Source organism: Crassostrea angulata, chromosome 3 (genome assembly GCF_025612915.1).
Source record: "Crassostrea angulata isolate pt1a10 chromosome 3, ASM2561291v2, whole genome shotgun sequence".
Taxonomy (NCBI): Eukaryota; Metazoa; Mollusca; class Bivalvia; order Ostreida; family Ostreidae; genus Magallana; species Magallana angulata.
Genome location: NC_069113.1, coordinates 27318721 through 27332410, shown reverse-complemented (window position 1 = coordinate 27332410; position 13690 = coordinate 27318721). Strand labels below are relative to the sequence as shown.

The window sequence follows — 13690 nt, the reverse complement described above, 5'->3', positions numbered from 1 at the left end:
AGTTATTATTAACCCAATCTTTTTTCCTTTCAAACTGAATCCTGCAATTTATTGTTAAAGGGAGATAATCACATTTTATTCCACCTTCCTTTTTTTCCCCATTTGAAATCAAGAATTGTTATTCACTAATTATCAGAATTATTATGTTAAAAAACCATCTGTGTTCAAACATGTCCAGTTATTCTATAGTTCAAACAATACCAAAGAGTTATTTTACCTTGGTAAATATCTTTACTATGCAACTATGTTTAGAAATTCATTGCTCTATCTAAAATTATACAATTTGTTTTTCTATTACAATTGTTAAATAACATTTTCAGTATTATATATATATATCTATTGTATCTCACAATATTTTATACGATGTATCCATAAATAAAAGTTGTATGCATGTTGTTCTCCATAGCGAGAATGCACACTCTGCAGAGACTCTGAATCCTACTGGCTTCGGATTTTGCGTGCCTCGCATATGTTTATACTTGTGTTCAATGCTGATGAGCTTATTGCTCAAAGTTGAAATAAATAATAATTTCTTTTATTTTGTTTAATCCTGTGTAAAAAGCACAAGCTTACCAATATATAAAGAAGGATTTTTTAGCAATATACATAAATTACGTACATTATTTACTCCTACATAATCTTGTGACAAAACATGTACATTTAATTAACATTATAAATTCAATGCCCATTTAAATACCTAAGAAAACATTTAGGTGGGCAGAGGGATAAGACAACAACACATGGAAAACTGGTTATTCAAGTTAATGTCTTGCTAAATATTTCTGATTTAAACTTGTTGCTTCACGGAAACAGTTTTTATTCTCAATGTTTAATAATCTTCACTAAATTCACTGCATGTGTTTGTCTTTGATTATACATATGGTTTCATTTTTCAGTACAAACATATTCTAAAACAAGGAATTCTTTGAACATGATACTATAACTAACAGTAAATAAAAATTGATATAACATTTTAATCCTGGATTTATTTATATGACTACCTGTTATATGCTTATATTAAAAACTAATTCACGGACTCTAATTTAACAATTGATGTATCTTAATTACAAATTAATATATAATGATTTAAAGTAATTATAAAGCTGTATATTGTAGAAATAATGGTACGTACTGTAAGAATAACACAATATGTTAAGCTAGTCTCATCAAGGATTCTTTTATTCATGGTCATATAAGATCATTCAATATGATCATATATTAAGATCAATTCAAACAACTCCAAAACAATTTAAGAGTCTAAATAAACTAAATTAAGTAGCATTTATATATACTGGTAAACAAACCATGAGTGAAATTCAATATTGTAAAGACAGACTTCCAATATCAATGTACCTACTGATACTTATTTAAACATGCATTGTACATGTACTAAATTTATATGAGGTCATTCAATGAGGAAATCATTATGGACCATGCATTATGTTGGAGTTTAATTTACCTTGTGTTGGTAGATAGTACTTCAGCCGATATTCCTGACTGGTCGGTTTATCGTGGCCGTTGGTGAGCTCCATAATTCGTTTTTCATCAGTCACATGTATTTCCAAAACATTCCATTTCACACCACAGACAATCAACTTCTCTCTGTATGAATTAGGCCGGTTTCTCTGTAAATGGCTTCCAGCTATCTGTTATAGCAAGACAAATGTTAAGCAGGCTTGAGTATGGTCCCTTTAAATTCCAAAACATGCTGCACCTGTTTTGAACAATAACAATAAGTAAGTCTTGAATTACACCCACTGCAGTGAATGAGTGATTGTAAAAGGACTGCTTTTTCTGGTTCACTGGGATCCAGGTTAAATACCAGTGTCTGCTTCAAGGGACATAACTTTCACAACAGTCAGTATTGATCAGTGCTTTTTGCTTTATCAATTATGCACCACAATAGTAGGCTCATAACAGTAGCCATCAATGTTTTATTGAAGACTTACATGTACTGGCCAATAAAGAAAAAAAATTACTCATTCATTGGTTAATTGTAAAACATAGCTTGTCCAGCATTTGCAATTTAACATCTCTAGATTTTACTTCCCTGAGCTTCTCTCTATAATTTTTTTATTCATTAGAAAATAATTCTTTTTGATGGAAATAAACCTTTCTTATATATACATGCATTTAAGGTAGTACAAAACACCCATGAAATTGATTATTTGAAATATTTTCTGAAATGTGCAAAATAATGGCTTAATGCAGTGAATTTTGCAATTTCAATCCATTATCTAAGAAAAAATATAAATCATACCCAACATTTACATGAAGCAGGAAAAAATCAAGGTACAGCATATTTTGTTCAATTCCAACCTACATTAGAATGTTATTCATTTGATCTTTGTGCAATTTGTCCTCATATTATTTAAGAATGTGTAACTTTTGTTTCCTTGCATGTTTCTTTCAGAGTTAAGAGTAAAGATCTGAAATTTGAACACAATCATGACAAGCTTTATGCACATCAAATTTTAAGGTCATGTGAAAAGGTCAAAGGTCAAATATAATGACGTCATCTAGGATTTTTATCAATTTTTACCTCTGTCAAATATTTTAAAATCTTAATTAATCTAAAACCCACAGTAAGATTTTCATTATTTTGATATATTATAATCATGGAATCATGGCAATTATACGGTTTAATTTTATTGAAATTTTAATCATACAATTTCTGTAGAGAGACCTTTAATTGTTGGAAATTTTCATCATAAAATATCATTCACAAGCACTATTCTTACATTATATTACATCATAATTTACTTTAAGTTACCATTTAGATTACATTTCAGTATCTTTAAGTAAAAGAGAGGTCTCTTGTATAAATAGCAGCACAAACATTTCTAATACCTTCAAAAGTAACGTATTGGCATAGCAAATTCTAACAATGATTATTCCATTTTACACTCCGCCAAAAGGAGGTTGAAATGGTACGTTTAAGGCTATGTGCCTGGGCAAAAATTGTGTGGTCAAATTTCGAATATTAACAGGTTTCATTCTGAAGAACAGGATAATATTTGAAGAAAAATTGAAAAATAGGAAAATTCGGCTTATCCGAGCACATATTCCACATTAGTAGCTAAAAATTATACACAAGTTGTAGTTGTGTTGACAACTGCACTCACAGATTCAAGTCTTTAAAATTGTCATATTTTCAACATCCAATTACCGTAGTACCCAATTTAAAGGGGCATGGTCACAATTTGGGTCAAATTTCATTTTTTCTGTTTTTAGTGATTATATATATTGCTTTAGAAATGCATTTCTAATGATCTACCAAAATTTGAGTGTCAGTCGTAGAGATACAAATAAGATACAAAGCAGAGACTGTATAAACTCTTTTAGTTGATTTAAATTAAGAATTAAATAGGGACTTTCATTAGGAATGATATAAAAATTTGAGACTTCCTATTTCAATCTTATTAAGATTACATTATATAATTTCTACAGCTACTTCAAATTTCAAAGTATAATCAATATGAAGAGATCAGTATATGTTAAATTAAGTAAACTAGGGAGTTTTTGTTTTGGTAAGGTTTAGGTAGATATTGACCTTGCACCTTTCGCTATCATAATTAATCTGATAATTGGTTTCTTGAAAATTAGAATTTTATTGAAATTTGATAATTAAAATATTATTGGCAATATGCAAAAGGATTGAGGGAACCTTGCTTCCTGACGTGAATTGTTTTTAGAGCTTGTAATTGTTCTAATTAAAATTTAAATCCTTACTGGGGTCATAGTTTAATTGTTATCTAAACATTAGGGTGGTCACACCTCATTAACTGCATTGTGGATTCCTTAACTGACCAGGACAAACACCCTTAGTGACACTTACACACCCCTTTGTCTCTTTTTCTGGCAAAATAAACACAAAATACATGTATATCCCCCCTCTCTCTTCCCACGCCTCTCTGTTTCTACCTCAATAATGGTCAATCAGGCAGTTCTACTGAGTACCCTCCTCTCTCTCTCTCTCTCTCTCTCTATCTCTCTCTCTCTCTCTCTCTCAATAATGGTCAATCAATAGGTAGCTTTAGTGGGTTTTTTTCTAAGACACATTAGGTTAAATAATTTTAAAAATTTGCATGGCGGTGTGAATGCATACTGAACAACTGATTATCTGTTTATATATCCAAGTTAACCAATATTATATTTTAAGTGAAAGTGGAAAATCATACCACATGAATACAATCAATTCTATTCTGTTAATAATATTATAAATAACACTTGTAAAGTATTGTTTCTATTAATATGAGCATCACAAAATATTTATGTGAAGAGTAATCGAAAGTAATCGAAAAAGTAATTATAATTACACTGAAATTTTTAGCTGTAATCGATTAAATTACGATTACAAGTAATCGAAAATCACTTCGATTACAGATTACTGTCGATTACTTGAAAAAGAGTAATCATTACAATCGATTACGATTACTCAATTACGATTACCCCATGCCTGACAGAGCTCACAATTTTCGTTGAGTAAACAAGGCTCGTGAACCGTTTTTGTTTACATTAATAGTTCAATATACAGGTAAATGTTCTTTTTTAAGCTTTGTTTACATGACAACGAACTGTGAGCTCTATATCTCATTTATTACAAGACGACTGACACTCAAATTTTGGTTGACCATTACAAACACCTTTCTGGAGCATTTTAAACATTAAAAACTGAAACCTAATTTTTGACCAAAATCGTGACCATCCCCCTTTAAACTATATTCTAATACATTGTTTTCCTATTTAAACCGACTGAGCTCTTTGGGTAAGAATCTTTCAAAATAACAACAGAAAAAAATGTACCAGTATAAGTGTGAAAACAAAATTTATTTAGTTCACTCTTGAAAAATACAATAACATACACATGGACATGATTTGAATGAATTCCCCTTTTTCTTTGTTGTTCAAACAATAAATTATTGCGTTATTCTGCACTTAATCAAATTTGGTCTGAAAAAGCTTGATCATGGAATGATATTATCCAGCATTATATGATTATAACCAGCATTGCATTAAAAACAGAGAAACATCTCAAAATATCCACAATTAAACTCAAAATGCAAGCTTCAATTCATTTATACTATAGTGAAAACACACATAACAGCACATCTACATGTATGTACATCAATATCGGTATATCAAGAACATAATATAAAAATACGTACCAGGTATATTATTTCATTTGATCCTTATCAAATAATCTATTATGTGCATCTCTAATATGTTTTACGGTGCGACCGTTGGGGCGAGCACAGCATGTGATCAAACAATGAATTATAATAAATATTAAAATAAAATTAACAACGTGAAATTTGAATGCCAAAAAATAAAACATACCTATTTTTCAGTAAATTTTCATTATTCATAGTTTATAAGACTTGTTATAATTTATTTATTTATATGTAGAACAATAGTTTAATCTCAGATACAATGTTGTTAAATAATAAAGATTTTAATATATAAATATTCATTGCACTGCATCTCCTCTTTTAAAGTGATTGTGATTATGATTGATTGATTGATTTCCCCCTTTTTTTTTGCAGTAGACATTTTTTCTTAAACTTACATATAAAACTTGACTCATCATAGAGCTCCCCCCATGCTAAAATTTTTTTCATTTTCGTCAATTTATACATGTTTAATTTTATTTTTAATTTACGCTTAAAAATATTTGCTTATCATGTTAAAAGAACATGGTGTTGCCCCCCCCCCCCCCCATGTAATAAATGGAAGTGAAATTACCGTAATTATAGTGAATAAAATATTTGTGAGCATTCATCCAAATTAGTGCAATTTACAACCGTTTCCTGTATCTGAAGAAATGTCCTTATTCGTCAGCTGTTCTTTATCTTAGCCTTTGCAAGATTTTAAGAGGATTTTGGTCATTTCAGCAGATTTACAATAACTTCAATTAGAGTAATTTCCCCTTATCAGTGCTTATTGTGACGTCAAAGCTGACGTTGGTTAAGTGTCGTCTTACTCTTTAAAACTCCCCTGAGAAATAAAAGTATGCGAAGTATACTGTTTTATTTACTTAAAAAGCATGATGTTCTTAAAATTACACATCTTATAAACTTTTCAAAGGTTTTACTTTGATTCTCGGGAGAACGTGATGTTGGAACGTGAGGTTGGAAACCATTGGTACTATGAATTGTGGGTCAAAATTTACTGACTCCGAAAAAATATATCGGATCAATGTGTAAACGTTTGTGACGTCACATGATTATTTTTGATTGAAAGTGTACTGAGGTGAACTTTAGAGGTAACATTGACTTTATGTCGCTTACATCGTTATTGTTTTTACTGTCTAAATTTGTCTTGCTGATTCTCGTGAGAGTGTGAAGTGATAAAAATTGCCATGATTACAGGGAACTACTGGGACGATTAAAACGATGCATTACTGGTCCGATTTACTGACGCCAAAAAAATCCGTTGAATGAATGTGCAACTCTAGTCCGAATTTTCTATTCACACACGCCTTGCCGGTAGAGCTCGCTTCGCTCGCTATAAAAGATTATAATGAAACATATTAGAAAAGTCAAAGTGTGCTCCGATATATAAAATGATTGTACTAGTAATCATTACAGTTTAAGATCTAAAAAAAGAATTTATATTATTTTCTAGTAATTACCCAATCACTTTATTGACATTTTCTTAAATTTGGGTTTTAACTAGGCTTGAAAATCATTTAACAACATTACATGGTCTTGTATTAAAATAAAATTTATCAAAGACATTTACATGTAATATCAATAAGATGGTAAATTGCCTGGTGTTTAGATTTTCCCTTTCATTCATATCTCAATCATTTTCAAAATTATAAACAAGCTCCCTGTCCTGACAGGCAAAAGGGATGTTAAATAACTTATTCTTACCAATCAAATTATATGTTACTGGTAAATTACTTGAATTTTAAGCTATATTTGAAGATTCCCACATAAATAACTACCCTGGTACATGCAAAAGTTCTAATTATCTTCAGTTTAAAAAAATCAACCTTTCATGTAGATCTAGAACTACATGCTAACACAAAATATAAAGATTCTAATGATTCATACAACCATTGTAGAAAAGACATAAAAATTGATGACTAGCAGATATGGTAAATAAGAAATATGGTAAATAAAATAAGATGTGAAATTGAACTAAAATTGTACTGGGAAGTTAACCGGTTTTTCAACTATTCATATACATGCATGGTCAGCAGATGAATTTAGAATACCTAGGATTAACACATGTTATTGCACAAAAATAATTGTGTATCGAGTATGTAAGAACAATTGCAGATGATTTTTTTGAGGAATTCATTTGTATATATTTATAATGTATACAACAGATTTATGAAAATCTGGTCTCAAGTAACACATTTAAATATTGCTATCAAAATTATCTTTATTGCCTCTGATAATACTGCAAGATACATCTTGTAAATTTAAAAATGTATGATTATTTTTAAAAAATGTATAGAATTTCAATCCAAAGAGTAAAATATAAAATCTTGAAAGCTTTAAGTAGTCTATAGGTACTTTATAAATGAATATATAGGATATATATCAGGTAATAAAGATATTGCACAGATTGTTTTTGGTGACTAAGAAAATACATTTATATTTTTCTTCACACATAAAGTCTTTCTACTAAACTTCTCCCATGTCAACTACATTATCAGTATTACTGTTACGTAAGAAGACCATGCTTTTCGGACGAGCCCATATTTGTTCCAGTTTCTGAATTGTAGCCACATCATAAGCCTCCCAAGCCGTGATTTCTGTGAATTTAGAGTCCGCCTTAATTACAGAAAATATCAGGTTTTCGACGGTCACCAGTTTTTCAACCTCATGGATGATGTGTTGTTTATCACAGTGATTTTTCATGACAGCCATGACACAACCGTGTTGACATTGAGCGTTGGATTTTACGTTGATGATTAAGATGTCTCCTGTGGATCTTCCTACCCAGATGGAGTCCCCAACACCAGCAACAGAATTCACAATTGGATGGCGATTTCTGGGAATTGGTGAGCCAGAGGAGGGTGGGCTGGCCCGGGCTGGAAGGGTCTGGGATTTTTTGGCCATTGTGGGCCGCCTTGGAGGCAGGGGTGGGGAAAGAGCTGGATGTTGTGGGTCACTTACTGAAACACATCTCTCCGGAATGGGAGGGGGAGGATTGTTCTCACTGTCTGCACGGGCATTGGCACTGGAGGATGATTCATCGAACCACTTATCAAACTCTCCAGAGGAAATTTTTTCACATGATGAATCATCGGAAGAAACTGAAAATCTCCTGGATATGGGCATTGCTTGCACCTGTACAGAACTGTTAGAAATGTATTTGGAAACAACCATTTTATGTGGATTGATCTGATCACATTTCAGAATATGCGTCAAAATGCCCATCTCTGTATCAAATTCAAGTAGTTCACTGCTATTGGCAAGGAGTGCCCATATCCTGCAGTCCATGTGAACCAGTTTCATGACATCTGGAAGTTTATTCTCTAATATGGCCTGACATTCCTTGTTGATCTCAATTCTTCTCTCTATCATCTCTGTCCTGTTGCTGACTATGACAATGTCACTGCCACAGCCACACCATAGTTCCTCAGTTTCCATCACATAGACGAGGCAGGAGGCGGTCCTCTTGGATAACCTCAAGATCTTTTTGAGGTGCCAGTTAAACTGGTGCCTGAGGTTTACCTCCTCCCCTTCAATCACCTCCGGTTTTTTGATATGCTGATAAATTCTTAGCTGACCATCTCCTAGCAGAATGTACACCTTTTTACCCTAAAACATAGGCAAAATTTTAAAGTCCAGAGTAATCATACAATGGTTTAGATATTCTTGAATTGTAATACAGTTGTATACGAAGAATAATTGTCATATACAAGGACACAGAGCACCCACCAGTTCCTCATTCTTGACATATTCAATACATGTAGGAGTGGCCCCCAAGTTGTCTAGTTTCTTCAGTGAAGAAGGATGCCCTACTCCTTGCTGCCCAAACACTTCTATCTGCTCATCCTAAAAAGAGAACATTTAAATTATTTAATCTATTTGTTAAGACATTACTTAAGTAATGTCGGTAATGGTTTAGCAAGGTTTAATGATTTTATGTACAAAGAAATGCAAGACAATAAGGATTTATGTAGATAAATATGCCACTGAAAAGAAGAGAATAAACATTTTTGGAAGAGATGTATGTACTACAGTCCTCAGTGTTGTGTCTGCTTCTAAAAGGAAAGATTGTAAAATGTAACCAATTCAGACCTCTGTTCCAATCCAGATCTGTTTGCCAATTTTGTCCATGCATGTGACGGTGGCCCCGGGCAGTGGTTTTCTGAAGGCCTGATATGTGCACATGGTGGCATCCAGAATGTGGTAGCAACGGTCATCTCCACTCCCCTCCCACACCCACACCTGTCGCTTTACACCACCATACTGCAAAACACAGAGCCAAAAAAGTTATGATCTCCTTATCAGCCTTCAAAAAAATCTACTCTAGGTTTGATTTGATAGATGGAAAGAGATGTTGATAGTACTGTGTCAGGCCAAATAAGGAAAGTGTTTATGTACAAAATCTTGTAGAATCAAAAAGACTCATTTGATGCTATTGATGGTAGGCCTGGAGACCAATGATATGTCTACAACCCAATACAATTTAGATATCATGGTAAATTCTGTAATAAACCAGTGTTTGTATGGTTGTTGATTTACCTCAGTGACAGAGGTGACAAAGTCAACTTCCTCCAGCTCCCGTGGGAAGTGTTTGTGCTGGGCCAGGAAGTCTGCGGACATCATGTGACTTGTGGTTAGGATGTCTTTAGCACTGGGACGCTGGGTGGCATCCTGATTCCAACAAAGCTCCATCAACCTTTCCAGCATAGGGAAGCGTGGATCTATGTTAAAATCCTGCAAGAAGGAATTTCTGATTAAGTCTAAGGCTTGTGCATGAATATCAAACTAGTGTGTGTAATTGTATCAAAGATATAGACTTTTATGTACTTATACTTAGCTGCAAGATTTTGAAATACAAGTAATTGTGCAAAAGGACATTTTGTATGGCTATTGGAATTTACTGTTTCACCATTTACTCCTTGTTTACCTGGAGGTTTGGTCTTTTGGCCTCCATTTTCATGGCTCTTGATATCTGTGCCATGTTTTTGTATTCACAATAAGGTCTTTCTCCTGACAAAATCTCATACAACACCATTGAAAAGGAGAAAATATCCACCTACAAGGATGAGCATGGAAGGCATACAGAAATTATTTACATCTTGGTTATCTAGTTTATTCAAACTGTACATAGACACTCCACACTGATTTTTATTACTTTATTTACTGGTGAAAATATTCAGTGGCTGAGCCATTGGTAATGATGGGTCATAATTCTGTCATAATTCTTAAAAGTCTAAACATTTTACTTTTTCTTTCTTGCTTTAAAGTTATTAAAAATATTTTACTTGACACTCTATTCCTTTTTCTGCTCTCTAGAGAGGATTCCCCAGGTAGTGACAGTACTGGCTTACCTTTTCATCATAGGCTAATCCCTCCATGATCTCCGGAGCCTGATATCCAGGTGTTCCCACCAATCCCACTGTCCCTCCGGATGTATTAAACTTGGAAATTCCATAATCAGACAACTTGACATTGACTGGTGCCTCTGGGTCTAAACTGGTGACCAGGATGTTGTCCGACTTTAAGTCTCGGTATATGATGTCGTGTTTATGTAGGTAGTCCAAACCACGAACAATCTACAAAAAATAAGAATTCACCCTTCTTTTATTCTACATTGTTTATAAGATACCAAAGGTACATACTATGATGTGCTGCAGTATCAAGCTACATGTATTTCTTTATTTTTAAAACTTCTTTGTTCTTCCCTTTTTACAATAGCAGTTCTTCAATTTCACAAACATCAAATTCTTCAAATTCAATGCATATATACTGATCAGAAATGATTTGGAAGTCTATAAACCACCATTTCTTTATGTATGTTTTTTACCCTTAGTATTCAGAATCCTCAGATATATAGAAATTTTTATCTTGGCCCAATCAAGTTAAAGAAGACAAGGTTTTGTTAATTGATATCTAAATGAATCCTCAGCTATGTTTTTCTTGGCCAAATCAAGTTCAAGATAACAAAGTTTGGCTATATGATATAGATAACAAGGTCGCTATATATGGGGTATTTGATATGAATCCTCAGATATCTTGATGTTTTTTCTTTACCCAATTGAGTTCAACATGACAAGGTTAGATATTTACCTGATGAACAAGCTTGAAGTTGATCTCCTTGCTGAACACTGGCAGGAAGACTTTGTCCTTGTCCCTGTATTTGTTGAAGGGTTCTCTCCCCTCTATCTCATTATCAAGCACTCGTCTCAAACTACCCAGGGGAGCTAACTCTAGACACATCAGCAGATCTGGTCGGATGGAAATACCAACAAAGGATACAACACAGGGGTGATCCAACTTACTGGTCACGTCTGCTTCTTGTCTCATTTCCATGAAAGCTCTAAAAGCCTAGTAAAATAACCACAACATATTTACAGGTAATGGGGAGAGAGAGGTTAAGAGAATGAAGAGATAAAGAGAAAACTTCAAAATAAAAAAAAATGTTTTGAAAAATCAATATTTTTAGATATAAACTTCTCATTTATTCCAATTGTTACAAACCTTGATGCTGCTAGCTTCGTCCATATCTAGATGCATGTTTGGGGCATTAACATAGTCATCTAAATCTTCGTCATCATCATCGTTATGTAGAGGCTTGTTTCGTTCAACACTGGAGATATTCCCACCAGAGTAGTAACTGCTGTCCAAAGAATGCTTCCCTGACATAGAGGGAGCCCCATGGTAGTACTTGACTGCAATGTCCACATCTCCGTATTTACCCTTGAACACAGACCCAGTGACCCCTGACCCCAGATAAGCCTTCTTATTGGATGGATCAACTTGAAGTTTCTCCGAGTCCAGCAGGAATTTCCTGGGCAGTTCCTGCATGAGAAGTTCCGGGACGAGTTGACTGAGGGGGACCTTGGTTCCTCTCCTGCACAAGGCCATGTCACCGGAGAGCAGAAGGCGAGCACAGTGCTCCACTGTGAAGTGGTCCAAATTGGAGGGCAGCACGCTGGAGGTAATGGTGTAGCACACTGGACAGATGGCAAATCTCTGTATTCTGGGTCTACCCACCATGTCATAGTCCATCAAACCTACATTCAAATGTCCCGATTGTTTATAGAAATTGTGTATTTTGTTTTGTGCATCATTATTTTGGTGTTTAAAATAAAAGAACGGAATTGAGTAACTGATAAACAGTGTTGATTGTATTCAGAGTACCAGTATATCATGTCAATTTTGCAAAGATCAACAAAATACATAAATGCCTCAATAAGGTTTATAGTAAACAAGATATATCTAGAAGTGGTGATCATGGTGGGTTGCCTTTACAAAATTAGCTGACTACTGATACCTGGGTAATGATCACTGAGAAGATCTTCCACCGCGTCTACAATCATCCCCATGATGGAGTAGTCCTCTTCTAGGGACTGGACAGTGATCAGGATGCCATGAGTTATGTACCCTTCCCTCTGACTCACTTGTACAGACTCCAGCATAAAATGGCCCATCTCATGTCTCAGAAACATTCCATCCTCCCAGTATATCATGTCTTTGTTGTTTATCTTCAGACCTTTACTGTTCATTCATAAATAAAAACACAGCATGTTTAATATTTATAAAAAACTATCTACCAGCTTCTTTATAACTTAACATGGTTCAAAATTCCACCTTGTTTTAGAATTGATCCTGTAGAAGGACTTTCCAGGCTTGATCCTTACAGAGGACCTGAGGACCCAATCATTGGCAAGAAGTTCAATCCTACACATGATCCTAGAGAGCAGCCTACTCCACAGACCATTAGGAATAAAAGCAAGCTGATAGAGGCGGGACACTCGCTTACCATCACGGCCATGAAACTGAAGGTCCATGCCAGGGTTAGCGTGAAGGTGGGAGGGGATGAACAACCTATGTAGTTAAGATATAATAACCTGGATGGTAAATGTTATAATGGATCAATAGATATTTTGTTAAAAAAATACAAAGACAAACACTGAGACAGGTTTTTTTATTGACCCTAGAGTACTGGTAAGTATTACGATACATGTAATATTATTACATTTGTTTAAGCTTAAAACATGTACACAGCATCTGCTCATGGGGCATTTTATCTGCTCTGTATAATGAATGCACATATTTGTTATATATGGAATAGAGAGCATAGTGGATAGGATGCACCTGTGATTTACCTAAAGGTTTTCTTGTACAATTCTTCAATTACCATACTCTCCATATACCGATACCTCATATTTATTGTACATGAACACTTGAATGAAAGAAATCACAAATTTGTTTTGAAGGAAGAAATCACTGACTTACAAATGGGAATAACACACTTACTTTCTGTCCAACTCAACCTTAAGAGCAATTTCAAATTGTTCCAGGAGCTGTATGTATTGTGGGACATTCTCATTGGGGAACCTAGAATCCTGGAGGTACATCTCTTGTACTGTGCTCAAGGCAATTTTTCCTCCCTTCATAGACTGACATAGTGACTAAAAAAAAAAAAAATCAATTCGCATAATTAGAGTTTATAAAAATGGCTAATCTATGATGTTTTCTTAGCTGACAAT

General features: G+C 33.9%; 1 protein-coding gene across 8 annotated transcripts in view; it reads right to left on the bottom strand.

The window, feature by feature from the left end:
* Nucleotides 1–6503: 6503 nt before the first annotated feature.
* LOC128176217 (leucine-rich repeat serine/threonine-protein kinase 1-like) overlaps nucleotides 6504–13690 on the bottom strand; it is a 30864-nt gene continuing 23677 nt past the window's right edge. For all 8 annotated transcript variants that reach the window (XM_052842374.1, XM_052842373.1, XM_052842375.1 and 5 more), the window contains 11 exons: nucleotides 13458–13612; nucleotides 12789–13025; nucleotides 12472–12695; nucleotides 11676–12211; nucleotides 11265–11522; nucleotides 10526–10750; nucleotides 10102–10230; nucleotides 9714–9908; nucleotides 9267–9437; nucleotides 8904–9020; nucleotides 6504–8783 (listed from right to left, as the gene is read on the bottom strand). In XM_052842374.1, the coding sequence (XP_052698334.1) occupies nucleotides 7641–8783; nucleotides 8904–9020; nucleotides 9267–9437; nucleotides 9714–9908; nucleotides 10102–10230; nucleotides 10526–10750; nucleotides 11265–11522; nucleotides 11676–12211; nucleotides 12472–12695; nucleotides 12789–13025; nucleotides 13458–13612 (3390 nt within the window). In that variant the 3' untranslated portion in view covers nucleotides 6504–7640. The remainder of the gene's footprint in view (nucleotides 8784–8903; nucleotides 9021–9266; nucleotides 9438–9713; nucleotides 9909–10101; nucleotides 10231–10525; nucleotides 10751–11264; nucleotides 11523–11675; nucleotides 12212–12471; nucleotides 12696–12788; nucleotides 13026–13457; nucleotides 13613–13690) is intronic.